Raw genomic sequence first — 27,788 nt, forward strand, 5'->3', positions numbered from 1 at the left:
AATTTCTCACTGTTCTCCAATTTTGTACAGACACAAGCTAAAAATGACACATTCAAAAGATATTTAGCGTTCACTTCATTTAGGTCCCTTCTCCACCTTTCCCTTCTGTGCCTTTCTTCACTCTTCTTTACTTTCTTCATCGAATTGTCTACTATTACGAAATATAAAAGGAATGAAGGGAGGGAGGGAGGGAGGGAAGGAAACTGCAAAACACACACAGGTTTTATTGGGGAGAGGCATACCTCTTACCACTCTGGCCAGCCTAATTGGTCAAATCCTCGAGGGTAGGGTCGATTTTTTTTAACGTCGTCCAACATCGATTACGGGTTCAGTGAGCGGCTATTCAGTCATTGATTTCCCCCCTCCCCCTCTTCGTCTCCCTTGGGAAACCTGGAAAACAGACAATCTTCCCACGGAAACTCCTCAGGGGCACTCGGAGATGGAGGCTGGCGCACTTGGACTCGCCCGGCGCTGCAGCCCCCACTGCGAGTCCGCGGGGTCTGGGAGCACCAGCCCAGCGCGGGCTGCTCGGCCCGGCACGCGCGTGCGCGCGGCCCCCCGCGGCCCCCTACCCTGCAGCAAGGGTAGCGTGACGTAATGCAACCTCAGCATGTCAGCAGCGCTATAAAGGAGGACGAGGCGGCGCGCCTCCCAGACGCAGAGTAGCTTGTGATTGGCTCGGGCTGCGGAACCTCGGAAACCCGAATGCGAGGAGGACCTTACGGACCCACAGCTGCCGCCCCCCGCAGAAATCCGGAGCGCGGCCCCCTGGCAGCGGCGGCAGCGGCGGCGGCGGCAGGTAAGGCGACTCCGGAGCAGAAAGTGGAGGCGCTCGGGGCCGCCGCTCTCAGTGTCGCTGTGGGAGGGGAGGAGAGGCTCACACCCAGCGTGGAGTGTAGGGCGAAGGGAACAATGGAAGTGGCGTCTAGTCCCTAAGCTTTCCCTCCCCCTCGGGCGCACGATTTTTCTCCTCAGCCGCGGCGGGGTGCCGGAGGGCTTGAGGGGAGGGAGTGTTTCTCCCTCAGCCGCGTCGCCTTCCCCTAGGCCGGAGCCCCTGGGGGCGAGAGCCGTCGTTGAGGCCGTCGGTGGTTTAGGGTGACGGGAAAATGGCGGAAAACAAAACGGTGAAGTGAAGAATGCGGCGGCCCCCTGGCATTTTCTCTCGGCGACCCCCCCATATGCCTTTCCCTCGCTCCCGCCCGCCGCGCCCCCGCCCGCCGCGGAGGGTAACCTTGGAATGCGCGAGGGATGGCGGCGTTGGCGACAAGGTGGTACCGGAGCGGGCATTTTAGGGGATCGCGAGCCGTCAGAGCCTGGGGGGTGGGGGGGCGTGTGCGGCAACTGTCGCCTCCGCGAAAACACCACCATTTTGGTTCGCAGCCGTCTCCCAGGGAGCGGGGCAGCGGGCGCGGGAGGAGGTTGAGGGGCTGGGCAGCCCGCCATGGGCAGCAGCGGTGGCGACCGCTGCACCAAGTGAGAGGAGGGAGGAGGGGAGAGGGTGTTCTGTGGCTCCGCTCGGCCTCTCCGCGGCCGAGCTGCTCTTGTTCGCTTGAAGATCCAGCCGGGAGGCTGCTGGATGAGAGGGCACGTGTGTGCGTTCTGCTCGAAACGATTGCAACTTGGCGTGGTCGTGGGAGAGGGCGACTTCTGCGGGAAGAGGGTTGCGTCCAAAGCTGCAATAGTGCTACTTGCCAGGGCTCCTTTGTCTCCTGTCTCCGCAAATACTACTTTCGCATTCTCTTGCTCGGCCGCCTCAGGATTTCTCTTCTGTCCCTCACCCTATTTACCTCACCAAAAGCTTGATCCTGAAGGAGCTGGGTTTCGAGGAGACGGATAAGAGTAAAATGTTTTCGCTTTTCTTTTTCTGCTTGCTGCCCCCGTACGTTTCAGGAAAGGTGTTTACTGGAAGCCTACTTGGTGATCACCTCCATTCGATAGCGATGTGAGATTTACTTTTGAGGAGACTGAGAAGCCTCGCTGTCTTTTGGCTATTGAATACTTAACACACTGCTGTTCTCTTACCTCATTTATTATTGATCTTATTGAAACTTCCTGTATGGGGAAAAGGCGTTCCATTTGATTTCTTTGGTATTCCTACAGGGTGATACTTTCCATAATAGTTGCACTGTGTGTTAAAATTTTTACACTTCATTAAGTGCCCGTGCAGATTTTTCTCTATGGGTTTGGCAAGGATAAAGCTTGCCCTTGGTTGGGTCTCTTTCACTTTCCAAAATAAGATGTTGCTAGTGATTTTTAAAACGTGCTTTAGGGAAGATTATGCTTTAATTACGTGGTCGAATTCTCTCTCAGTTCAATAATGTTGCTAATATCGCAGTAGGTAGTTGTTTCTGTTGGGTTCCCTTCGGGTGCTTTTTAGATGAACAGATTTGAGCATATGAGCCCTTCCCGACCTCACCCTGCACGGTAAAGTGTAAAGAAAAATTCTCAGGTTGTGTAAGAGATTTGGTTTAAAATGTTTTGAAATATCTAATTTTGAATGTATTTTTACACTAGGTAAAGAGAACGTTTTCCAAAGAAAATAACATAGTTCAGAAAGAAAAATAACAAAAAGAATTTGCTGCAGATTTTGTTTTACAATATGTAAGAAAATCTACAGTTTCTTCAAGACTCATATTAAGGTGAATAACATATTACTTAATGTTTTACCTTATTTAATAATTAAACAAAATTAAGTGTTTAAAACATTTTAATACATTTCTAATTGTTCTGAGTTATGTGATAAAGCAAGCAATTACTCTAATTAAAGTTGAAATAGTACACTGTTTTTAATGTTAAAAATAAGTCCTTATGGCATTTTACTTTATCTCTGTGAACACACAGGTAGTTTATTGTGAACTCTCTTGGCCTCTCCTGACTTCATTTTGAAGGCAGAAAACAATGCGGTATTTGAAAAAAGATAACAAAATACAGCTAAGAATTTCTAAAATTTTGTAATTTCGCTCACACATAAAGTAATATCGTCTGAATCATTTGGTACTCAGAAATGTCACCTACTTTGTAGGGTTTTTATATACATGACTCAAATGTTAATAGAGGTTACTCTGGGAAACTCTCCTGCCTCCTGTACACCTAAAGAACTTTAAGGCAAGGAAAAAAAATCTTAGTGATCTCTTGCACTTAAGGATGAATTAAGCTGTTTTACACAGCAGCTTTCTAAAACTTTCATTAATGATGTAACCTCATCTTTTGTGCAATATAGCTCAATTTATTAAACACCCCTAACTAAAAATGAGTTGAATATTTTCTAAAATTAACAGATGTTTTTGTTGATTTACTTGAAATCTAATGTTTGAAGGGGAAATACACATATGTTAATTGTAAGAGATATGTTGAGTGACAGCATCTGACTTTAGGTTCTGTACTATCTGGTGATCTTAAATATAGGGTAAGTCACTTGAAATGAAATAGATTGAGCTCTTGTTTTCAAAACTGGCATGAGGCTAACATGTCTTTATTAATCATTAATGGAAAAAATCAGTTGTACAGTTACAAGTAAGGTATATTCTGAAAGAAACAATTTGCTAAATGTTTGTATGTGATTGATCTTATCTCTACCATATTTAGGAAGCAGTCATGTTTCATGAGTCCTCAAAACTGTGAGACAAGAGAATGTAGTAGAGTGAGGCCAGAAGTCCTTACTGGCTCAAAGAACTCCAGGGAAACTGGGATAGAACATTTTACATTATAAGTAGAACCCCGGGAGCCAGAGGTGAAATACAAGTTTATCTGCAGAGCTCCGCTGCAGGGCTGATCTGGGTCTGGAAGAAATGGATGAGAACCACTGGATGAAATTCACTAATGCTAGACACCTGAGTCCTCTAGTAATGTATAAATATCCCAACTATTGTCTGTTGTCATCTTGTTCCTCTTTTTCTTCTTATTTTATAACCTATATTTTAACTGGAACCTCAGTGCTATGGTTTTGTCCTTTTGCTTGCTTCTATCACTTCCCTATGGCTCGTCACCCTTACTGTGTCTTATTCTTCATTATCTTTGGTTTACCTCCACTTGGCCCTTCTTTTATTTATGTTTGCCACATAAAACATCTAATCAAGGTTTTTGTTTGTTTTGTTTTCCTTTGTATTGAGATTTGCACACCTGGTTGAGAGGCATATTTTCAATGGCATTTTTTTCTCAAAACGACTGACTTTGGCCTAATGTATTTAAACTGTTTTTAAAACCATTTCTTTTACAGAGATTTGTGAATAAACTTTGCTAAGTATGGATTCAGGTGGTGGAAGTCTTGGATTGCACACATCAGACTCTAGAATGGCCCATACCATGATTATGCAGGATTTTGGTAAAGCATTTTCTTTGTTGTATTTTTCTTTCTTTTTTAAAAGTCGGAACATGCTAAATATCAAAACTATATTGAAGAAGGGTAGAATTAAAATGAAAAATTCTTTTGCTAAGAAAATACACTTGTAGGGCTTAGTTTCTTAAAGTGAAGTGATATGTCAGCAGTCTACTTAAAATCATTCTTAAAATTTTGTGGGAAGGTTGAGATAAGGAAACTTGGAATATAGTGGTGATATGTCACTGAAAATGTTGAACTCAATTTGCATAAATAACTGCTTCAGTTCTTGCATGTAGGAATAGTAAATTGGCTTTTTAAAATACATTTTAAGTTGCATTTTTAATAAAGCTCGAAAAGGAAATATTTAGTCATTTCAAAGAAGTTAGATGCTTATATAGTGATACGGGAAAATCATTCGCTGGGTGATTATATTCTGATGCTATATCCTCAGAAAGTTGTTACTAATAGCATTACATTTTTCTTTTTTTTAAAAAAAAATTCCCTACTTTTGTGGCCAAGTTTTTCGTAGTCATTTTGATGAAGATGCTGAGACTCCATTGACAGTCAACAAAGAAACTGAATTTGAGCAAGGTTAGTGAGGGTTATAGAAGAGGCAGAGGTATCTGAAGTGTAAGAGGCAGGCTGGGGGTGGTAAGAATTGAAGAAAAGATCAGAGTGAGAGTAGAAAAGACAAATGGTAAATTGGGATAAAAAGTAAACAGAAAACATGAGGTATTATGGAATTGCCAAGGATTAAGTTAGAGATGGGGAATTATAACTACATACATTGCTCAATTAAGAAAATGCTACTACTATTTTCAGATAATATGTTATTTTGACCCCCATTGTAAAGCCCACAGTAATGAGAGCCAGAAGAACTGGATTCTAGTCTTAACAGTCCTATTAACTGTCTGTGTAAACTTAGGAAAGTTACTTGATTCACTTTTATGAGGGGATTGGACTGGAGAACATTTAAGGTCCTCTCCAGTTCTGTGATTCCTTGACATTTCTGTCTGATGAATGAAGGTGTGGTGTGTAGGTCAAGATTGAATGTGGTGGAGATCGAGATGACTGTGTAGTTAATTGATGAAATAGAAAGGAATCATGGATTTATTCTGCTCAAGTCAGAAGTGAGTCGTGTTGATTATGGATAACTTAGAAGTGATTTGGGGTGAAAAACAGTGCAGGAATAAATTCTAGAAGAAGCACAAAGGGCTGAAGAATAAGAGATTTCACAAAGAATTTTGTGAATGCTTGCTAGAGTTAGTTTTTAAAATACTGAGACATTTGAACTTCAGTATGGTAAATAAGTTTTGTTTGAAATGTGAACTTTAATTTTTACCTTTTAAAAATAAGGTATTTTAAAAATGGAAGTAATACAGGTTTTCTCTGTTTACTACAAAATGTTACCTACCCCATAGCATTTGGTAAAGTTCCAGAACCCCCTTCACTCCTGAAGAAGTTGCCTGTTAACAAGTAAAGCATGATTCCTTTGAAAGATTGAAAAAAATGTCTGATTGGTGCTGGTGAACATTTACTTGGTGTTCGTCTTACCTGCCTTTCCATCCTCCTCCTCAGTGTCTTGAGGTTTAATTAATCCCTTCTTACATCTAATACTTTATTATCTTTTAGTTGCTAGGGAAATAGGACATGCATATTGAAGTGTTTTTATGTACATTCTTATTTAGTTTTTATTGAGATATAATTCGTATACCATACAATTTGCCCATTTTAAAGAATACAATTCAATGGTTTTTAGTACACTCACAGACTTGTACTCACCACTATGTAATTTTAGAACATTCTGTCATCATAAAAATAAAACGTCACACTCATTAGCAATCACTCCCTACCCCCCTCCCCAAGACCTAGACAACCACTAATTGTTCTGTCTATGGATTTATCTATTCTGGACATTTCATTTAAGTGGAATCATACCATATGTGGCCTTTTGTGTCTGACTTCTTTCACTTAGCATAATGTTTCATCAGTTGACAGACATTTGAGTTGTTGAAATATTTTTAATGCACTATAACACTTTTTTGTTTGACCTAAAGCTCTGTGTCTTAGACTGGAGTATCATTACCCTTGGAAGCATGTGATGATGTACCTGAAACCACAGGATAAACAGCACATCTTCTTGGAGTACCTTTCATTTGAATGGGGGAAAAACACATACACACAAATATAGACACTATTATACTCATGTAAACATGTTATTGGATAGAAAGCAAAATTTGTATTTGCTATTCCCTGTCTTTTTGTGAATAATAAAATGGAAAAGTTTGAGAACTACTTCCAGATTTTTATTGGTGTTTTCATAGTATCATTTAAAGCCTTTCTAAAATGAATTTAATAGAGTAAGTCAACTTATTTATACCACAAAGAGTTTGAAGCCACAGTTTTTTCTTATACAGCTGTTCATGATTCAACTGCCAAGTAGTATTTTGAGGTTATTGGTTTTTGAAAGGATGCATTCTTTTTAATTTCTTTTTTAATTTAATTTTTATGCTCTTTTAAATTTAGGCAAATAAACAGATAGCAACCAAATTGTTTCTACATTTTTGGTAAGGTTATTTTGCTGAATATCCAGTTAGATCAGAAATAGTTAATATGGGAAATGTTCACTCATTTGTGTTTAGGGATGATGTTGACCTAAAGTATTTAGGTTTGCATTTGTTTTTGGTAAATCAATTCTGAACTCTTAGAAGGCAGGAACTCTATATTTTTTTGATGTGCAGTTTTGAGCTCAATTTCGTACATAGATGTTTTCATTCTTTGTGTGCTATTTTAAAAAATACAAAAGTGTCAAATAGGTCTAAACCTAAAGGGACTTTTTTTGGGGGGGGGGGTGAGGAAGATTGTCCCTGAGCTAACATCTGTGTCAGTCTTCCTCTGCTTTTTTTTGTATGTGGGGTGCCACCACAGCATGACTTGATGAGCAGTGTGTAGGTCCGTGCCCGGGATCTGAACCCGCAAACCTCAGGCCACTGAAGCAGAGCGCCCGAACTTAACCACTACACCCTGACCCTAAAGGGACCTTTATTGGGAGGATTTTTGACAGTGACAATTTTAGCCCTGGTAATTTAGGTTTCTTCTGAAAGCAGCCCCCCTACGATTAGTCCCCCCCACCAATTAAACTTTCTGAGTTATAAAATTTCATTATAAATTAGATACATTCCTTCACTTTTAGCTAACATCAAGATGTACGTATTTGCAGTCCCGTAAATTGATGATATTTGTGAAACATCGAGTTTAGCATACACAGGTAGAACTAGCCAAGTACAATGTGGCACAGAATCTCTAAATTCTATAAGGTTCTTGGTTGGAACAGGATGGCTACTATATTAAGAATCTGAAACATTAATTTAATTCAGAAATTCATTAGACCAGTTTCTTTTGAAGGATATTTGAGATTTTTAGATTTACAACATTATGCTTTATGTAATAAGTTTGCTCATGTCTCAGTATGGTGGTTGTCCTTGGAATCTGTGGAATCTCTCTGCCGTTGAATTTAACAGTCGTTTAAGATTCTATTGCTGCAAAAATTCTGTGTTGCTTTGGAATTTAAATAGCAAAACAGCCTTAAATAGTGGACCAAGACACACCCAACAAATACCAAATTTTATGCTATGCCTCTGGTGAAATTCTAGGTATTTGCATTTAAATGAAATAACTTTAGTAAAATGGGAAATGCTTGGAATGATGACTTGTTTCTTACTGTTATCTGGTTATTGAATTGATTTCACAGTTTTTAAATGATTTTTTCTTATGATTTATAATTTGCTACCTAGTGAGAGAAATTTTTAATGCCACTTAATGCTGCTTACTAAATGCTTTAAAATTTAAATGAGTGACTATATGATAGGTCTTTTTACTCTTTCTCAGACTATTCCTTTAGTAGCAGCTCACTTGGTTAATTCTAACAATCTCTTTAAAAACAGTCTAGAGTAAGTAAATTAAATAGAAGAAAGCCAGTCTGGAGTCAAACAATGAGTTCAGTCCCCAGCTTGATCCTTGGGCAAGCTTATTTAACCTCTCTAAACCATAGTTCCTTCATATTTAAAACGGAGATGATAACACTCATCTTATTGTACAGTCTTTCTGTGGCTTAAATGAGATATCATATGTAAAAGTATTAGCAGGTTGCTTGGAGCACAGTCAGTGCTAAATAACTATAGCTGGTGTATAGCTAAATAAGTGACTTTGTTTAGAAATTCAGTGGAATCTAACACATGAGCTGAACTGATAAGAGAAAAGAGCAAAAATTAACAGGAGACGTTTTGAATCAAGGTGTGAGTAATTTGCCAGTACCCTATGGGGGAACTCGTCAATTCTTGGTCTAGGATCCTTGTGATTATTTAGTTCAGGGTAAACAAGCATATTTGGATTTGTTTTGGTTTATATCTGGTTTATTTTGATCTATAAGTTCCTACTAGAGTAGAGGCCAGGTGAACTGAAAAGCACTTCTTTCATCTTAGAATTTTCCCAACCAAGTTAATCTGAACCCAGGCCAGCACTAGCATTATTCCATCTTTCTATCCTTCCCTAGTGTCTACTCTCTAGAACCAAATAGTAACCTCCAGCAATGCTCTAAAATAAATGGAATGTCCCATGTTTTAAGTCTGACTTGTGAAAAGATTTTATAAAATATTAATTTTATTGTTTATATGCATAGAAATCCAATACTGTGAATTTTATAGGCTTAACATTAAATTTTTTCTAGGTAAAAACCACATTTCCAGTCTGGTTGAAAGCTAAATTTGAACTCCCACCCTCTCGGTGTCTCTAAAATGGTCAGTGGAGTAACAAGTGAATAGAAAGTACTTGTTTTGTACATACTTACTTTGTCTACCAGATTTTCAAGATTGAGGCTTTGCCTTTTGGGGTAATTTGGTGGTTTAAGTGAGAGTTGGAGAACGGTGGGAAGGATACGAAAGGGTTAAAAGGAAGATAATCCTGAAAGGCAGCTTTCCCCTCTCACCTTATTTTTTGACGGGTAAGGATATTAATATAGTGTCCACTGGTCTCCATTCTAACTCATTAACTAACTTCCATAATGAATTGGTTAGTAATAGTGAGCACTGTGTAGCAAATGGCACTCTTTCAGGTATTACTTTATAGAAAGTGATCATTATGTGGAAAAGGCTTTGTACTGTATTTTATTTCATATGGGTAATTCTGTTATAACCTGGTCCACAAACTCTTACTAACTTGTTTACCTCCTCAGGGAGGCGGAATTTAACAGAGTTCCTCATGAAGTGATTCTACACTCTTATAATATTTACAATGGGGGTAGGAGTTGGTGTTTACCAGGATGCTCAAGAAAAATGTTATTTAAAGCTTTGTTTCTGCAGTTTTACTAATTTAGAATTTAATGCAATTTAGAGTCCATATGTAGGATTTTTTAATCAAACCAAATCTTTGTCTAAAATGAGTCGTGCTTTTCTTCCCCCCAAATCAGGTATTAACAGATGCCTTCCACTTTTAAATGTAGTAATTCTTAGAAGATAAAGTAGTTCAAGGACTTTTGTGTTTATGATACATATTTTCTAATGTATTAAGCTGGTCTTATTTTATTAACTCACTTAATTTAATATATTAGCACCCTTTTATGTTTGTGTATCCTTTTAATTTTAATTTTAAGTTTTTGAAATACTGGACTCACAGGAAGTAGAAAAAATAGTACATAGATCCCATGTACCGTACCTTTACTCATCTTCCTCCAGTGGTGACATCTTATGTAAGTGTAGTACAATATCAAAACCAAGAAGTTAGCATCAGTGCAATGCTGTTAACTAGACTACAGACCTCATTCACTTTTCACCATTTTTTTATATACATTTGTATGTGTGTGAGTGTATATAGTTCTGTGCAGTTTTATCCCATATATAGCTTCGTGTAAACACCACCACAAAGAAGATACAGAACTGTTACATCACCATGTATATGCTGTGCCAATATATTCACACATACACACCCACCCTTGGCAACTGCTAATCTGTTCTCCATCTCTATAGTTTTATAATTTTGGGAATGTTATATAAATGATTCCATTTATACAGTATTGTAACTTTTAGTAATTAGCTTTTTTCACTTAGCATAATTTTCTGGAGATTCATTCAGGTTGTTGAATTTGTCCCTTTTTTATTGCTCAGTAGTATTTCATGGTAAGAATGTGCCAGAGTTGGTTTAATTAACCATTCACCTGCTGAAGGACATTTGGGTTGTTTTCAATTTTTGCTACTACAAGTCATTGCTACTATGAGCTGTTATGAATATTCATGTGCAGTTTTTCATGTAAACATATTTTAATATCTCTGGGAAAAATGCCCTAGAGTGCAATTGTTGGGTTGTGTGGTAAGTGCATGTTTAGTTTTGTAAGAAACTGCCAAACTGGACCAAACTCAATGGGCTAGTGGTTAAAGTTTGGCACACCCAACTTTGGAGACCCGGGTTCAGTTCCCTTGCGCAGAACCATGCCACTCATCATTTAGTGGCCATGCTGTGGTGGTGGCTCTCATTAAAACAATTAAAAAAGAGGAAGATTGGCAACACATGTTAGCTCAGGGTGAATCTTCCTCAGCCCAAAAAAAGAAACTGCCAAACTGTTTTCTAGAGTGCCTGCTCCCATTTTACATTCCCAACAGTAAAGTATGAAAGAACCAGTTTCTTCACATCCTCACCACCCTGTGGTGTTATCACTGTTTGTTTATTTTAGCCATCCTAACTGGTGTGTAGTGATATCTCACTGTAGCTTTTATGTTTTACTTGAAAGTAAAGTACATTATTTTTAAGGTCTTAATTTAGATTTTACTAACATTGTTTTTACCCAACTCCACCCCAGTTGCTGGTTGGTGATGGTTCTTATTGCAGTTAAATTGTCAGTGATTTTTTAAAATAATAGTTTGGCCAGTACTATTTCATATTTTAAAAATATTTTATGCATGTAATATATTAAATACAGTATGTTTTTACATTTTAAATTTTTTATTGAGGTAACATTGCTTTATAACGTTATATAAATTGCAAGTGTACATCATTATATTTCCATTTCTGTGTAGACTACATCATGTTCACCACCCAGAGTCTAATTACCATCAATCAACATACACATGTGGGCTTTTACCCCTTTCACCCTTCTCCCTCCCCGTTCCCCTCTGGTAATCACCAGTCTATTTCTGTGTCTGTGTGTTTATTTGTTGTTTTTATCTTCCACATGTGAGTGAAATCATACTGTTTGTCTTTCTCCATCTACAGTACTTTTAATTAATAAAATAACTTTACTTTTTTTGGTTAATTGTTTGTATTATAGTGGCTGGAATGGCTGGTACTGCGCATATCGATGGAGACCATATTGTTGTTTCAGTTCCTGAGGCTGTATTAGTTTCTGATGTTGTCACAGATGATGGGATAACTCTTGATCATGGCCTTGCAGCTGAAGTTGTCCATGGGCCTGATATCATCACCGAAACTGATGTAGTAACAGAAGGTGTTATTGTTCCTGAAGCTGTACTTGAAGCTGATGTTGCCATTGAAGAAGATTTAGAGGAAGATGATGGTGATCACATCTTGACTTCTGAGCTAATTACAGAAACTGTTAGAGTACCTGAGCAAGTTTTCGTGGCTGACCTTGTTACTGGTCCTGATGGACACTTAGAACATGTGGTCCAAGATTGTGTTTCAGGAGTTGACTCTCCCACAATGGTATCAGAGGAGGTTCTTGTAACTAATTCAGATACAGAAACTGTGATTCAAGCAGCTGGTGGTGTTCCTGGTTCCACAGTTACTATTAAAACTGAAGATGATGATGATGATGATGATGATGATGATGACGATGTCAAGAGTGCTTCTGAAGACTACTTAATGATATCTTGTAAGTGAAACAAATTCCGTAATTACTTGGGAGATCGATTTATATATAACCTGGAAAGGGTTTCTGGGATGGGGCATCTATTCAATAAAAGTCATGAGGGTAGTCTTTGAAAATTAAATTTTTTCAAAGCTGTGTTGAGATGATTTTTTGAATTTGTTGATGTTTTTAATTTACTCAATGAAAATTCATGCCCAAAATTAAGTAAAATAATGCAATTTATTAATATCTTAGACTAGAAACATAGATTTGGAAGGTTCAACAAGAATATTAACTGATACTAAATTTTAATGATAAATATATATATTTCAAAATGAGAAGTTTATTTTAGGCAGCCGCTGCTTTCTTTTTAATATGGCAGGTACTGGAGTTGTCAGTTCAGTTTTGCTTAGGAATTTAAGTATGCTATGTTAAGAAATGTATAATTAGTTTTTTTATTAAATACTTGAAAAGTAAAACATAAGCTCAGATTGTGTTTTATAGTTCTCCCTGTGTTTATTTTCTCTTTTTAAATATGTGTGTATATTCTATGCAAAAACACTTTAATATGTTTATTTCAGACTGCTTTACAGTGTCCTTAAGACATTCTGTCTGAAAGAGGAAGAGAGAAATATCTTGTTCTCAATTTAAGTGGTGGGTTTGCCTGAAGAGCAACAGTAATAAAAATCTCATGATAAGTTATTGATGGAGCTTGAGGAAGAAGTGGTTCTATTCTTTAGAAAATTTGAAGGGCTCATGCTGGAAGTAGTAAAGATTAAATAAAGATTTCACTTTTCCAGGGAGGAATTTTGATCTTTTCTTCTTAGATGTTTGGGGAGTGCATTGCCAGGTAGAATATGTGTATTTGTGTATAGAGTGATTGTATAAGTGTGTATCAGTGAATTTAAAACTAAAAACAAATTAGATTTATTTAATTTGTAAATATGATTCTGAAGTCTAGCATGTTAACTTTTTTCCTCTATAAGCATTTTTGAAGGTGAATATTTACAATGTTTTTAAGAGAATGATTTAAGCCACTAAAAGACTGCAAATGTTACTACCTCTTTTTAAATTGACGTGGATTACAAAAGCAACTCCATATTTATATCTTAGTCTGACATTAAAAAAAACAAAACTGTGGCTATGCTTATATAAAATGGTGTGGCAAAAGTTGGTAGTCTTTCTGTACCAAAATAAATTCAGTATGCCTTTAAAAGGATACTTGTCAAATTAAACTCTTTGTTATTTAAGTGGTCTAAAATGTAGACATCATATGTATTGTGAATAGTCACACCTTAACTTATCTTCTGTGATTTGATTCTGCAAAAGGTTTTTTAAAAAAAGTTACTAGAATAATATAATTTAGAATAGTTATCTTGATATTACCATATATGTCAAATTCAAAGGACTTCTTTCTAGTCTAATAGAATTAGACTGAAAATTATAAAGAACACTGTATTGCTTGAATAATATTGGAACTGCTATGTGGTCATTTTGGGGGAATTTAGACTCAGAATTAATTAACTTTTTAATTATTAGTAGAGAAACAGCAAAAATTTTGTAAAGTCTCCTTAAAACTTAAGGAATTTGTTTTATTGTTTAAAATGGAATATACAATTATTCAAAAATTAAATATTGTTTTATAGCAACCATTTTTCCACCATCCAGATCCTTGACCATTTTTATAATGGTTATAATACTCAAATTGGGACTAGTCTTTTTACCACTTCCGTTTATTTTATTTTATTCTATATTGATTTAGTTTTTCCTTTTTTCCTTCATCTTTTAATTTTCATTTTCTTTACCTCTTCGTTTCTGTTGGCCATTGCATCTTTCAGAAAAAAAATTGCTTTAAAAGGCTTCAGTGTTAATTTAAAAAGCCCTCTTCCCTGTTTTTTTCCCCAAGATAGAGATTTTCAAAACATCTCAGAGATAAAGTTGAGGACTTCAAACCAACCTTTGTCTTCCTCCTCAATTCCTAAATATTTCTCTAAGGAAATCTTATCAATAGCTGAGTCTTAGAGGTAGGAGTTTGTCTTTTCTCAGTGTCTTAGGTGTGTCTGAGTTTTTTTCTGCTTTCAGGCCAAACGTCACAATTCTTTATCTCACAAATTCTTTATCTTAGCGGACGGTTAGGCTCTCCCACTTGTGCTAAGTAACTTGGAAATTAATATAGGATAACTGTATCTGTCTAAAGTTATCCTAGGCGCACTCTTCTTTAAAGATATCTAACACCCATAAGACATTTATGGGTGATGATTTCCTTTATGAAAAGCTTCACTGAAGGAGGGAGGTTCCTTTAAATAATGAACCAATAGAATGCATTCAAATTATTTTTTTAACCTCTAAAATCAGTTTATATTTCATTCAGGAACAATTTTGTATAAAGCAAAATATCTTGGTAGTGTCATTAGGGGAGATCTCATCAAACCTCGCCACTTTCAGGGATAAAAGAGAAAAGTTAACACCTTTGTATTTTTTTTAATATAGTGACAACTTTATCGAGATATAATTCACATGCCATACAATTCACCCACTTAAGGTTTTTAGTAGATTCTCAGGATTGTACAACCATCACAACAATCAATTTTAGAATTTTTTTCTTCACCCCTAAAAGAAACTCCGTACCCTTTAGCAATCACTCCCCCACCTCCATCTACCTCAGGCAATCACTTATCCAATTTCTGTCTCTATAGATTTGTCTGTTCTCAATAAATGGAATCATATAATATGTGGCCTTTTGTATCTGCCTTCTTTCACTTAGCATAATGCTTTCAAGGATCATCCATGTTGTAGCATGTGTCAGTATTTCATTCCTTTTTTATTACTGAGTAATATTTCATTATATACATATATATTTTACTTATCCATTCATCAGTTGATGGACATTTGGGTTGTTTTCACTTTTTGGCTATTATGAATAATGCTCCTATGTGCAAATTTTTGTGCAGACATATGTTTTCAGATCTCTCGGGTATATACATGGGAGTGGAACACCTTTATAATTTAAATGTTACTAATTTTTGTTTGGTTCATCATTGTGAAATACAGATCCTTTCCACATTGTCTAACCCCATCCCTGTGGTACATCAATATACTCTATTCTGATAATATCATATCCACCATATAGCTTTGGTAAAGGTAATTAAAAAAAGGGTACAGTAAAAAGCCTACTTAGCTTTAAAAAGGAATATTATAGGGGCTGGCCCCGTGGCCGAGTGGTTAAGTTCGCGCGCTCCGCTGCAGGCGGCCCAGTGTTTCGTTGGTTCGAATCCTGGGCGCGGACATGGCACTGCTCATCAGACCACGCTGAGGCAGCGTCCCACATGCCACAACTAGAAGGACCCACAACGAAATATACAACTATGTACCGGGGGGCTTTGGGGAGAAAAATAAAATCTTAAAAAAAAAAAAAATAAATAAAAAAATAAAAAGGAATATTATATTTTACATTTTGCTACAATGAAATTTTAATCAAATTGTGCCCATGGGCTATAAAAGAGTTAGCAAAGTTTGCAATGTTGGCAAACAATGTGGTTTATTCTTTTATGTTATATTTAGCACCAGTAGGATTCTGTGGTGTGTATAATATTATCTGCTTATTACTACCGGGGATGTCATGTGGGTTGAGAAACAACACTGTGGGACTTGAGTATTGCAAGGCGTACAACCAGCAAAAAGGTTAAACTTGAATTTTGGGTATTTTGAGTATTATCTGCATTAAGAAGAATGTTTGAGGATATATTTCTGAACTGAGTTGATTGCCCATAAAGTCTTTGTTAACTTTGTACTTTCTATAACAAAAGATATAGCCTAAATCCTGGTGAAGTTGATGGTTTATCTCTTAAAACTGCATACTAACATCTTTAATAACTTTGTCATCTTCTATAAACTTAAAATGCAGAACAAGTTTAGTTCCTCAGTACATTTCAAAATTGTTCATTCTCAGGAATCTAAGTAGAAAATAATTGATACATTAAACTATGGACCTTAAGGACAAGTATCAATGGAATCAAAATAGCAACTAATTTAAATACTTAAAGTGAAAATTATGGTGCAAAACTATTGAGAAGTGACAAAAAATGTGTATTCTATATCGTGAGCTTTAATTTTGTGAATTACAGTTTTAATCCAGTTTAGCCCAGAAGGATCTGTGATTACTTTAAACCATTCAAATATAATGAAGCAGTATTTATCAAATGAGAGTATTTTTATTATTTCATTAACTTACTGTAAGTTATTCCAAACTAAGAAATTCATATTTTGGACACTTGTTGAGGTTTTTGTATATCCTATGTCTTTATTTCCAAGAATAAGAAAGTACTTTTTGTCTGAAAACTTGATTCTTTCAACTTTTTCTATGATCTCATTGTTTTATTCGACATATTTTAAAGAGAAGCTATTGAACCAGTGATATTAGATACTTCATCTTTTTTCCTTTCGTTTTAATGTATCTCGTCAAAAAAATATTTGCCAAAAAATGTAGTAATAGAATTAGGGTCTATGATGGAATGAAAATATTTAGTCTATTTATTTTGGCCATTTAGGTGCTTTCTTTCGTGGACAGACTATTTGAATTCTTGAATAGTATGGAATCATTTGTATTTAATCACAAAGTTAAAGTAGCTTTGCATTGTGAAAAGAACTTCTGAAATGTGTTGTTTTTCACCATTGTGAAGGACCAAAAGAATATTTTTGAAGTTGTATGTTTCAAATTTGAAACTGAGATAGGGAAAATCTAGACTTTGACCCATTTAGATCTTCTCGAAATTCGTTTTTTAAGTGTACTGAGTTAATAACTTTTTAATGTCACTTTATTCTGTTTTCAGTAGTTCTTGAATTGTTTACATGCCGTCAGAGGCTTCAGGATTTTGTTTCATATATGATTCTATGGTATTTGTAATAGGTATTTGTAATAGGGTGAGCATGTTTTTTTATTTAGATTACATTTCAGTTTTTATAGGGACAAGCACTGAAATAAAAAATGGTAGGTGCATATTAGGGAGAATATGTTGTTTAATATTTATGGTCAAAGAACAAAGTTTATTAATATATTCATTAATAGTTTGTGCATAGTATTCATTTGAAACTAATTGTTATCATTAAAGACTGCATAGCAGAGAATCAAAATTTTAAAATATGCTTAAAATCTAAGTAATATATTTTCAAATATTGTTGCTTTACTTTTGTATATGATTTTGAAGTAAAGCATAAGTTGGTAAACCTAGAATATACAAAATTTCTGTTTGAAGTTGTCTTCCATTGACTCAACAGAAATTGAGTATTTACTAAGATTTTATTTCTATAGTGATTTCTGAAAAGCCCCCCCCCCCTTTTTTATTTTGCTGAGGAAGATTAGCCCTGAGCTAACATCTGTGCCAATATTCCTCTGCTTTGTATGTGGGTTATCACCACAGCGTGGCTGACAAGTGGTGTAGGTCCGTGCCTGGGGTCCGAACCCGGGCCGCCGAAGGGGAGCATGTCAAATTTCACCACCACACCCACGGGTTTGGCCCCTGTTACCTGTTTTGTTTTAATTTTACATTTCATTTGTTAATTGGTTTTAGAAATACTGCTCTTTAATTGGGGAATTATTGTTTACGTGAGCTTTTTTAATGAGTACTATGTGTTTTGTGTTCTGATTTTTCTGTTATTAATTTTGATGTCAGGATTTAACTTAAAATATTGAACATGATGGAAGATTATTTAATCTTTTCCCAAACCATTAATTAAAGCTTTACGGTTATTAAGTATTTTGTATATGTAAAGTCAAATCCGTGAATAGGTTCTTTATATAATTGTGATCTTGTAGTATATCCGATCTCGTCTACTGTTTTTTCATGAAACATATCACTTTTAATGGTTGCATTATAGTTCATTAAGTGAATATAGTGGGTAGGTTGTTAACACATTATTTCATGTTGCACTTATGCTTAACACCCACTAAATGTCAATAATACTTTTTGAATGCAGTAGTTTCCTCTTTATGTTTTACAGTGGATGATGTTGGGGAAAAATTAGAGCATATGGGGAACACACCATTAAAAATCGGCAGTGATGGTTCACAAGAAGATGTTAAAGAAGATGGATTTGGTTCAGAAGTAATAAAAGTGTATATTTTTAAAGCTGAGGCGGAAGATGATGTTGAAATAGGTACAAAGACTAATTTTAATTTATTGCTATAATAGGAATTAGAATTTATTCTTTTCTGATGACTAAAATTGTCTTCAAAGTGCAGATTTTTTATAAGTTTCTTTGAGGATGGAATATAGAAAAATGTACATGAATATAAAACAGGAATGCAGAATATGTCATTCTTAGATTCTTTCAAACATGAGTAGAATATTACAGTTGAAATATCAAATGAGTGGAGAGGGTTTGGTTTAGAGTAGGAAATTATAATGAGTATTTAAGGGCAGGCTAGAGGCAGGCTGCTTGGATTTTTTTTTAATTGAGGTAACATTGCTTTATAACATTATATAAATTTCAGGTGTACATCATTATATTTCGATTTCTGCATAGACTGCATCATGTTCACCTCCCAAAGGCTAATTACCATCCGCCACCGTCCACATATGTCCTATCACCCCTTTTGCTTTCCTCACTCCCCTCTTCCCTTCTGATAACCACCAGTGTAATCTCTGTGTCTGTGTGTTTGTTGTTGTTTTGTATGAGTGAAATCATACAGTATTTGACTTTGTCGGACTTACTTCACTTAGCATAATACCCTCAAGGTCCATCCATGTTGTCACAAATGGCAAGATTTCATCTTTTTTTATAGTTGAGTAGTATTTCCTAGTTCTGCCGCTTAGGTGACTGGCTTTTGATGAGTTACTTAACCTCCTTCTGTCTCAGTTTCCTCCTCCATAAGATGGCCATAATGATAGCAACTACCTCATAGGGCTGTTGTGAGGAGTAAATAGGTAAATACAAGTAAAAGACTTACATAGTGCTTGGCATGTAAGTGTGATATTATTGTTAACATGTGTTATTTCTCAGTGATGACTGAAAACTTAAAGTGTAATTTATAAGAAAATTCCCGTGACACTTAGAAATTTATATTGGAATACTTTGGGGGAATAGTTTTCTAAAGGAAAATACTTCTTATATATCCTCCTTATTAATTTAGGGAATTATTCCATGATACTTCTCTATTTTGATACGTGTTTTAATTTTTAAGGTGGAACAGAAATTGTCACAGAGAGCGAGTACACCAATGGACATTCTGTATCTGGAGTGCTTGACCAGAGCCGAATGCAGCGGGAGAAGATGGTTTATATGGCAGTTAAAGATTCTTCTCAGGAAGAAGATGATATCAGTAAGAAAAAAAGGGCACTGTAGTGACTTATCAGTAGCCATCATGCATTCTTTTTAAAAAATAAAGCAATCTCAGAGATAAAAGCACTATATAGGAACACAGGTCAATAAAATAAGCCTGACCCCTTGCTGTAATTAATTTAAAAGAGAAGGGTTCTTTTAAACATTCATGCATACATGTATTGTTCAAATCAGCAAACATGAAATACTGTCTCTCACATACTAGGGACACAGAAATCAGCAACACAAGCTTCCTGACTTCAGTAGAGCCCACAGATATATAGGGAATTATTGAGAATCTACTTTGTGTGTGTTATTGGATATGTTTTACATATATTACCTCATTTAATTTTCACAATTCATCTCTGAGGTAGGTGGTATTATCCCTGTTTTGTGGAAGGAAGAAATGCTCAGGGAAGTTAAGTAATTGCCCGAGATCATTCCAATATTAAATGAGTAAGGTAGGATTTGGACTCATATCTGTCTAACTCTACTGCCAGTGTTCTTTTCACATGGCAGTGAACACTGTTGGCCTCTCTGGATTTAGCAGTGGAAGGGCTAAATGGTTGTTTTCCCTCTGGCACTGAGGGATTAGCTGAGTAAGTATTCTTCCAAGTCAAGCTGCCAGGATCTTGACTTATATCCTTTGATGATCTCTAAGTAGTTGCTGCTTAAGGTTTCTTGGGACTGAGTACCACAGGGTAAAAAAGCTTCTCAGATTCTTTTCTTGCTCTTAGTACCCATTTCCAGACAGTGACATAACAAAGTCATTTTATTCTCTGCCTAATTTCTCCTTACCTCAGTGTAGCAGTGCAGTCCTTCTCTAAGTCTTCTTCTGTCGTCTTGCCATGCTGAGACAAAAACTATTTTGTTTTGCTCTATGAGAGCAAGAGTCTTTATTTCAGTGCATTACCTTGACAATGCTCGGTTATACCTATACTGCACTCTGATCCCCACGCTCAAATTTTCTTCCCTAAAAGCCATGGGGAGCTGAGTTCCAATCCCAAACATAAATAATATACCACAGCTGAAAATATCAAAATAAGTGAGTCTGGAGGGTTTGGTTGGAGAGGAAAAGAGTTAAATGAAATAATTTCTATTTGGTCTCTAAGTTTTTTTTTTTTTTTTTAACTCGTTGGTCTGTAAAAGGGGCACAGTAGAAGGTAGGAGGCTGAGGCTTAGCTTAGCTGAAGCCACAGTTCCATGGGGATGTTGAAAACTTAAACCAATATCTCTTTCTAGTTAATTGAAAGAAAGGAAACTTAGGAGAAGAGGGACATTTTTTCTCCACATTTTTTCCACGTTTCTTTTATAGCGAGTAGAAGACCCCAGTATGTGAATCAAAGGAAAAGCATAAATTGAAACCAATTTTCTGTTTAACAGGTTAAATCTAAATGGATTATTTCACATAACATACACTGAGTAACCCTCTAGGTTTAAATTTTTTTACACTACTACTATATATTTTTTAATGAGTCTCACTTAATGCTTTTTTCCTCAGTAGGGTCTGAAAACTCTGCCAATTAAAGGGTGTCCACACATTCTTGAGCTCCAGCATTATATATATTATTTATATATATATAATTTTAATTATTTTTATTTTTAAATTTTTTTCAATTGCTAGTATTTTTGACTATTTTTCGTTGCATGTACAGTTCTGCATTTAAGTTACAGTATGTGGGATAGCATGGGCCACTTTCTAGTATTGATTTTATGGGAAATGCTTTTTGAGTTCCAAAGAACTATCAGGCAGAATTATGGAATACAACCCTTTTAATAAATTTGTAATGCCCAATAGACTGTAAAATCAGTCAGTATATTTCAAGCGCACGTTTTGTCTAATCTTAAAGTCATTTTCATAGAACTAAGTTATAAGAGGAGAAGAATTTTAATAAATCATTGTCTCCTAGTGGCACTAGCCTCCAAAGTGCCTAATGTTATTTTTAAGTTAACCAAATTGAAATCTCGAAAGTTGAAAGATTTAAATTGTTTAGAATTTTTTACCCATTTATTAAATATTGGGGGTTATAAACAAGCAATTATTTCTAAAATTTAGGTTGCGCTGAAATAGCAGATGAAGTTTACATGGAAGTCATTGTAGGGGAAGAGGAAGGAACTTCTCTCCCTGAGACTCAGCTTGAGGACTCTGATGTTAATAAAACAGTTGTCCCTGTTGTCTGGTCTGCGGCATATGGTAGGACACTGGCATTTTTTCACCTGATAAGTACATAACATATCTATTTGATCAGCCTTTAGGTCATTAAATATGCTGTGCTGATGCCCCCCATGAGTTGGCTAATATTATAAAATGTTTTGCTGTGGACTGGTTGATCTCTAGTTACTTACCTGATTTTCCTATCACATATCTTGTGTTACTTAAGATAAACCTTGCTTAATGCATTGTGTTTTTCAGAAGGATTTATTTTAAATCCTACCTGTAGAAGTGAGTGCCATTAAAAAGTTTCTTCTAAAATAGAAATTTCCTTTGAAAATTGATCCTTCCCCTTTTGGAAAAACTTATTTCATGTATTAACACCACAAATAATAAGATTTTGGGGTTTTGAAAAGGAACAGAAATCCAGGGGTGCTCTTCTAGAAAATATGTAATACAAGGTAAATTTATCAAGTTATTTTTTCCTTTATATTTTAACTCATTCCTACTTAATTTACAAGGTGGTCCAGGCATGCTCTTTACTTTGAAAAATTTTGGTGTTCAAATGCATTAATCTTAACTTGCTTTTTCCAAAGGTTCATTCATTCAACAGTCATTTATTGAGCATCTTCAAATTTGAGGGTACTCTGCAGAAATATCTACCCAGTTTTTATTTTAAAAGTAAGATTGTTCTATGGGCCAGCGCAGTGGCATAGTGGTTAATTTCACACACTCTACTTTGGCGGCCCAGGGTTCGCAGGTTTGGATCTTGGGTGCGGACCTACACACTAATCATCAAGCCACGCCATGACAGCATCCCACATACAAAATAGAGTAAGATTGGCACAAACGTTAGCTCAGCAACAGTCTTACTCAAGCAAAAAGAGGAAGATTGGCAACAGACATTAGCTCAGGGCCAATCTTCCTCACCAAAAAAAGTAAGATTGTTCTAGATGTTAACAGTTCCAAGGATGCTGACAGCAGCCCTTATTTTCAGTAGGTGAAATTATCTAATCTATGAGAGTGGAAGAACTCAACAAAAAAAATTTTAATCCAAGGAACGGTGGTCAAAGTAAGATTTTGTAGATTAAGATGTGATCCACTAGTACTCATTATACTTAGTATATCAGTTTTTAATTACTCTTTCTTTTTTTAGGAGATGAAAGAAGAGTTTCCCGAAGGTATGAAGATTGTCAAGCATCAGGTGAGAGAGCATTATATGTGAGATGTAGGTTAAATAGCCGGTTTTGTATATTGCTCAGTAAATGAAAAGTATTAGTTTGTGTATATAGACACATATGTTGGACTCTTACTTGCCTAGTCATATCTGATCTAGTTAGTTACATAAGAGTTTGCCTCTTTGGGGAATTGATTAATTTATATACAGACATAACGTGTGTTATTCTGTGAACGCAGTTTATTTTAGATTTACCTCAAGATACAAATATTGGGAAACTTACCACATGTGCCATAAAAGGTTGCTATGGAAAAAATTATAAAATAGAAATTATTTTGACAGAAAAGTAAAAATTATCCATGATATCAACCACTTGTTAATGTCTTCCTTGGGGAGGAACTGTTTTCTTAATTTCTATGGCAACCAGTAGATTTATATAACTGTTACATAAAACCATGTGTCAGCTTAACTTTTTCTTTTCTAGTTTTAATACACTCCGTATAGTGTAATTCCATGGTTGATAGTTCTTTTTATTTTCTTAAGCGAGGAGACTTTTTCTCATGATAAAGTGTCTGACTGCTCTGTTTCTACCCTTTGAAGGTATTTGACTCTAAATTTAAATGTAGATTTCAGAGGAATTGATAAAAGGCATTTATCACAGCATATGAGCTAAACAAATTTTGTAGGTCTACATTTTTTAACTAAACTGCATAACAACAGATTTATGAGAACTGAGATTTTGTTAAGTACTTTGTTCTATTTACACTGATCCCACTGAAATTGTGGTGAATTGCCTGCTACATCTATCTTAACCTTTAAAATCAATCTTAATACTTTTCACATTAGGTAAACTATTCTAAGGCATGTATACAACAGATCTGTTGTTTATTATGCATTACATATGGTCACCACGACTATATTGGTTCATTGAGACATGTATATTTCTTTGCTACATCTCTAATTTTAAATTAATCAGCCTTCATTGGTGAGAAATTGATTGGATGCCGAGACTTTGTTTAGGGTCATAAAATTCAGTTTCTTACATTATGTTCACCTTATCAGTTTATTCCTTTAGAGTTAATAAATTAGGATATTTTGAAGTTGTTTTCATGTGATATCCTATTTAAAGTGTTTGCATATGCACATGTGTGTGTTTATGAGTGTAAAGGAGAGAGAAAGAGAAAATGGGTATACTTTGTGAAATTTAGTACTGCAGTGGCAGCTATGTCATCTATGGTAATTCGTCTAACCAAAACCAAAAAAGTATAAATATATGTAGTTTAATTCTATATTGATTTTTTTTTTCAGGAAATACTTTAGACTCAACATTAGAAAACAGAAGTAGTACAGCTACACAGTACCTTCAAATTTGCGATAGCATTAATACGAATAAAGTACTTAAACAAAAAGCCAAGAAGAGGAGAAGGGGAGAAACCAGGCAGTGGCAAACAGGTAAAATATTAATATTTTGCTTTATGAATATTATAACGATTTGAAATGTAGAAGTATTTTTTTGCAATCAAAGAAAAAAAGTCGGTGGTTTATAGTATAGTCTACTCCCATGTACCTGTTTGTATTTGATCTAAATAGTTGGATCTTTTTAAGTGTTTGATACTTAATAAAACTATGCTTGTTTGTTCTTTACCAAAATGATGTTTGTAAAGAGAATTTTCAGTTGGTTTAACAATAAAGGGTCTTGTTTCTAGTTTACAAAGTGCATGTGATAGAACATTTTGGGAGGTAAGTAGTCTTTAGTAGAGTGCTGTTCATTACTTTTTAGTGAGCTACTTCATCATAAATTGCTTTTAATGTATATTTTATCTTATAGGATTTTATTCCACTAGTAAAGTTCTCACATTGTGAATGTTAGCTGATTTTGGCGCCTTTGTTGTAAAACCCTTTAAAACAGTTCAGCCAAATGTCACAACTTCCCCTATTTTTTTTCTAGCTGTCATAATAGGCCCTGATGGACAGCCCCTGACAGTATACCCTTGCCATATTTGCACAAAAAAGTTTAAATCCAGGGGATTCTTGAAAAGACACATGAAGAATCATCCTGATCATTTGATAAGGAAAAAATATCAGTGTACAGATTGTGACTTTACAACTAACAAGAAAGTGAGTTTCCATAACCACTTAGAAAGCCATAAGCTTATAAACAAAGTTGACAAAACCCATGAATTTACAGAATACACACGAAGATACAGAGAGGCTAGCCCACTGAGTTCAAATAAACTTATACTAAGAGACAAGGAGCCGAAGATGCACAAGTGCAAATACTGTGACTATGAAACTGCAGAACAAGGACTGTTAAACAGACATTTACTGGCTGTTCACAGCAAGAATTTTCCTCATGTTTGTGTTGAGTGTGGGAAGGGCTTTCGACATCCATCTGAACTCAAGAAACATATGAGAACCCATACTGGTGAGAAGCCATATCAGTGTCAGTATTGTGTCTTCAGGTGTGCAGATCAATCAAATCTGAAAACTCATATTAAGTCTAAGCATGGTAACAATTTGCCATATAAATGTGAGCATTGCCCCCAAGCATTTGGTGATGAGAGGGAGCTTCAGCGCCATCTGGATTTATTTCAAGGACATAAGACACACCAGTGTCCTCATTGTGACCATAAGAGCACCAACTCAAGTGACCTTAAGCGGCACATCATATCTGTCCACACTAAGGATTTTCCTCACAAATGTGAGGTCTGTGATAAAGGTTTCCATCGTCCTTCTGAGCTCAAAAAGCATAGTGATATCCATAAGGGTAGGAAGATTCATCAGTGTAGGCACTGTGACTTTAAAACATCAGATCCATTTATTCTTAGTGGTCATATCCTTTCAGTTCATACTAAGGATCAGTCATTGAAGTGTAAAAGGTGCAAGAGAGGATTTAGACAACAAAATGAGCTCAAAAAGCATATGAAAACACACACTGGAAGGAAGATTTACCAATGTGAGTATTGTGAATACAGCACTACAGATGCATCTGGCTTTAAACGACACGTAATATCAATACATACAAAAGACTATCCACACAGGTGTGAATTCTGCAAGAAGGGATTCCGAAGACCATCAGAAAAAAATCAGCATATTATGAGGCACCACAAGGAGGCTCTTATGTAATAAGATCAGTATAAAGAAAGAACCTATTTAGAAAATATGATAAACTACATGGGAGGAAATTTTCACAAACTATTTCATCTGGTTACAAAGCTTGATATTAAATCATAACTTTACATTCTTTGTATTAAAGATCTTAACATATTTGAATTAACAGGGGGATCTCATAGCCCTTTGAAAATTACTTAAAGAATTTAAGAAACACCATAGAATGGTTGTGTAAAAACTTCTTAAGTGTCTATTTAATAGTCTTATATGCATAATTAAACTACAGAGGGGAAGAGCAAAGACAATGACTTTATTTGGCTGATCATACTAGAGACAAATGTTCCTGAAAAGGTTATACATAATTGAGGACTTTAGCAATGCTTTGCTATGGCAAGCAAGCCTCACTTTTATGCAATTTTAGAAATGGGGTGGAGAAATAAAATGTAGTCATCCATCAATCATTTCGTCATTGAGCCTTTTTATATGGTACTTGGAAATTGAATTCCAGAAATGGCAAAGTTTTGTGTATTCATTAAAAGAATTTCACCAGAAAACAGGTTAGATTAATTCAGTACTATTAAAAAGAATTTCAAAGCTGCTAAGATTTTATCACAGGATAGGATGTTTAAAATAGAGCATTCTGTGCTGAAGTCTAAGGATTGAAGTTCCCTTTTTTTCTGATGTTCAAGTTGATTGTTGTTCAGTATGGCATATATGACAAAAGTATATTTGAGTCAAATGTGGCTTTCTAAAACAGATGCAACAGTAGTGTTGCAAACAAAGTTAGCACTATATTTCTTAATGATCTAAAGATTAAATTGAGAGAACACAGTTTTCTTAAATATTATAATGTTTAGAGGTTTTTTTTTAGGACAGTCTTAGCAAGTATGATTCTTCTACTCTTACTTGCTCTAATGTTTAAAGGTGCAATTTTATGCCATTATTGAAGATTTTGATTTTTAAAATCTATATACCATATTATTAACATGCATTTTCAATATGAGACAGTATTTATGCGGTATTTAACAAAACACTATGCTGCCAATAGAGTTTGAAGGTGGATATTCAGTTTACAGTGTATAAATTTAAATATGCATCCCTTTAACAACGCTTTGTGTTAGCATGCTGCAAATCAAAATGGCGCTTAATATAAAAAGCTGGTTTAGGGAAATTTAATGAAAATTATGTTCATAAACGTAATGCATATGACGTGTACTTTTAAGTTTTAGTTGCTTCATGTTTACACTCAGCTGTTCAACATAATTAAATGTAATTTTACTTCATGCTATATTGTGGCTTTGTGTTTCAAATAATGTTCACCTTTCTGTTTTTGCACCAGATAAGAATCAGTTCCTTGAAAATAAATTTTTTATCTTTCTTAACTTGAGAATACTAAATTTGGAAAATCTAAAATTGTGTGTTATGTGGCTGTAAATGATGTACACGCTGTAAAATAAAATTGTCACTGTTACGTGGGATTATTATTTCTAAATGTTACTCATTGAAATGAGCATACAATAAAAAGCATTTATTGCACTTCAAGGTTTTATGAGTTTATTTAAAGTAGTGTTGTAATGTTCATTCTATATTAAAAGACTTTTCACTTGAAATTGCTCATATGCAGTTTGGTCCGCAATTTAATGTCTTGTAGAATTTTGTGCATTAACAACAACATGAGCTAGGAATTTAAGCAATTATGATGACTATGCCATGATTATTTCTCAAAAATGTATGTTTTTGCTAAAACCATGACAGATGCTCTAAAGGTGCCCATCTTAAGACTTGAGATTTAGTATTATAGAGAAAACTAAAAGTTCTTAACCTACTTAAGTAACACTATCCTGAGAAATGAATCTAATTA

General features: G+C 35.4%; 2 protein-coding genes across 25 annotated transcripts in view; one reads left to right on the plus strand and one right to left on the minus strand.

The window, feature by feature from the left end:
* The window catches only part of SATL1 (spermidine/spermine N1-acetyl transferase like 1), a 123,142-nt gene extending 122,535 nt beyond the window's left edge, over positions 1–607 (minus strand). For 2 of the 9 annotated variants that reach the window (XM_070603981.1, XM_070603985.1), the window contains exon 1: positions 243–601. The gene's annotated coding sequence lies outside the window, so the exon portion shown is untranslated. Of the gene's footprint in view, positions 1–242 lie in introns of all 9 variants that reach the window. The other 7 variants (XM_008526822.2, XM_070603989.1, XM_070603983.1 and 4 more) reach the window with 7 other exon arrangements.
* ZNF711 (zinc finger protein 711) lies at positions 483–27,463 on the plus strand. Of its 16 annotated transcripts, XM_070603963.1 has the most exons (12): positions 503–799; positions 2,515–2,639; positions 3,586–3,842; positions 4,217–4,321; positions 4,838–4,909; positions 11,634–12,194; positions 18,168–18,323; positions 19,351–19,488; positions 21,544–21,681; positions 22,796–22,843; positions 24,125–24,268; positions 24,765–27,463. In XM_070603963.1, exons 4-12 carry the CDS (start codon positions 4,243–4,245, stop codon positions 25,940–25,942), a joined length of 2,514 nt encoding a protein of 837 aa, XP_070460064.1. In that variant the 5' UTR covers positions 503–799; positions 2,515–2,639; positions 3,586–3,842; positions 4,217–4,242; the 3' UTR covers positions 25,943–27,463. The 16 variants fall into 16 exon arrangements, with proteins under 16 accessions (XP_070460075.1, XP_070460067.1, XP_070460064.1 ...); XM_070603967.1 differs by lacking the exon at positions 4,838–4,909 and having other exon boundaries at positions 3,586–3,847; XM_070603969.1 differs by lacking the exon at positions 21,544–21,681.
* The last annotated feature ends 325 nt before the right edge of the window (positions 27,464–27,788 follow it).

Source organism: Equus przewalskii, chromosome X (assembly GCF_037783145.1).
Source record: "Equus przewalskii isolate Varuska chromosome X, EquPr2, whole genome shotgun sequence".
NCBI classification, from domain to species: domain Eukaryota; kingdom Metazoa; phylum Chordata; class Mammalia; order Perissodactyla; family Equidae; genus Equus; species Equus przewalskii.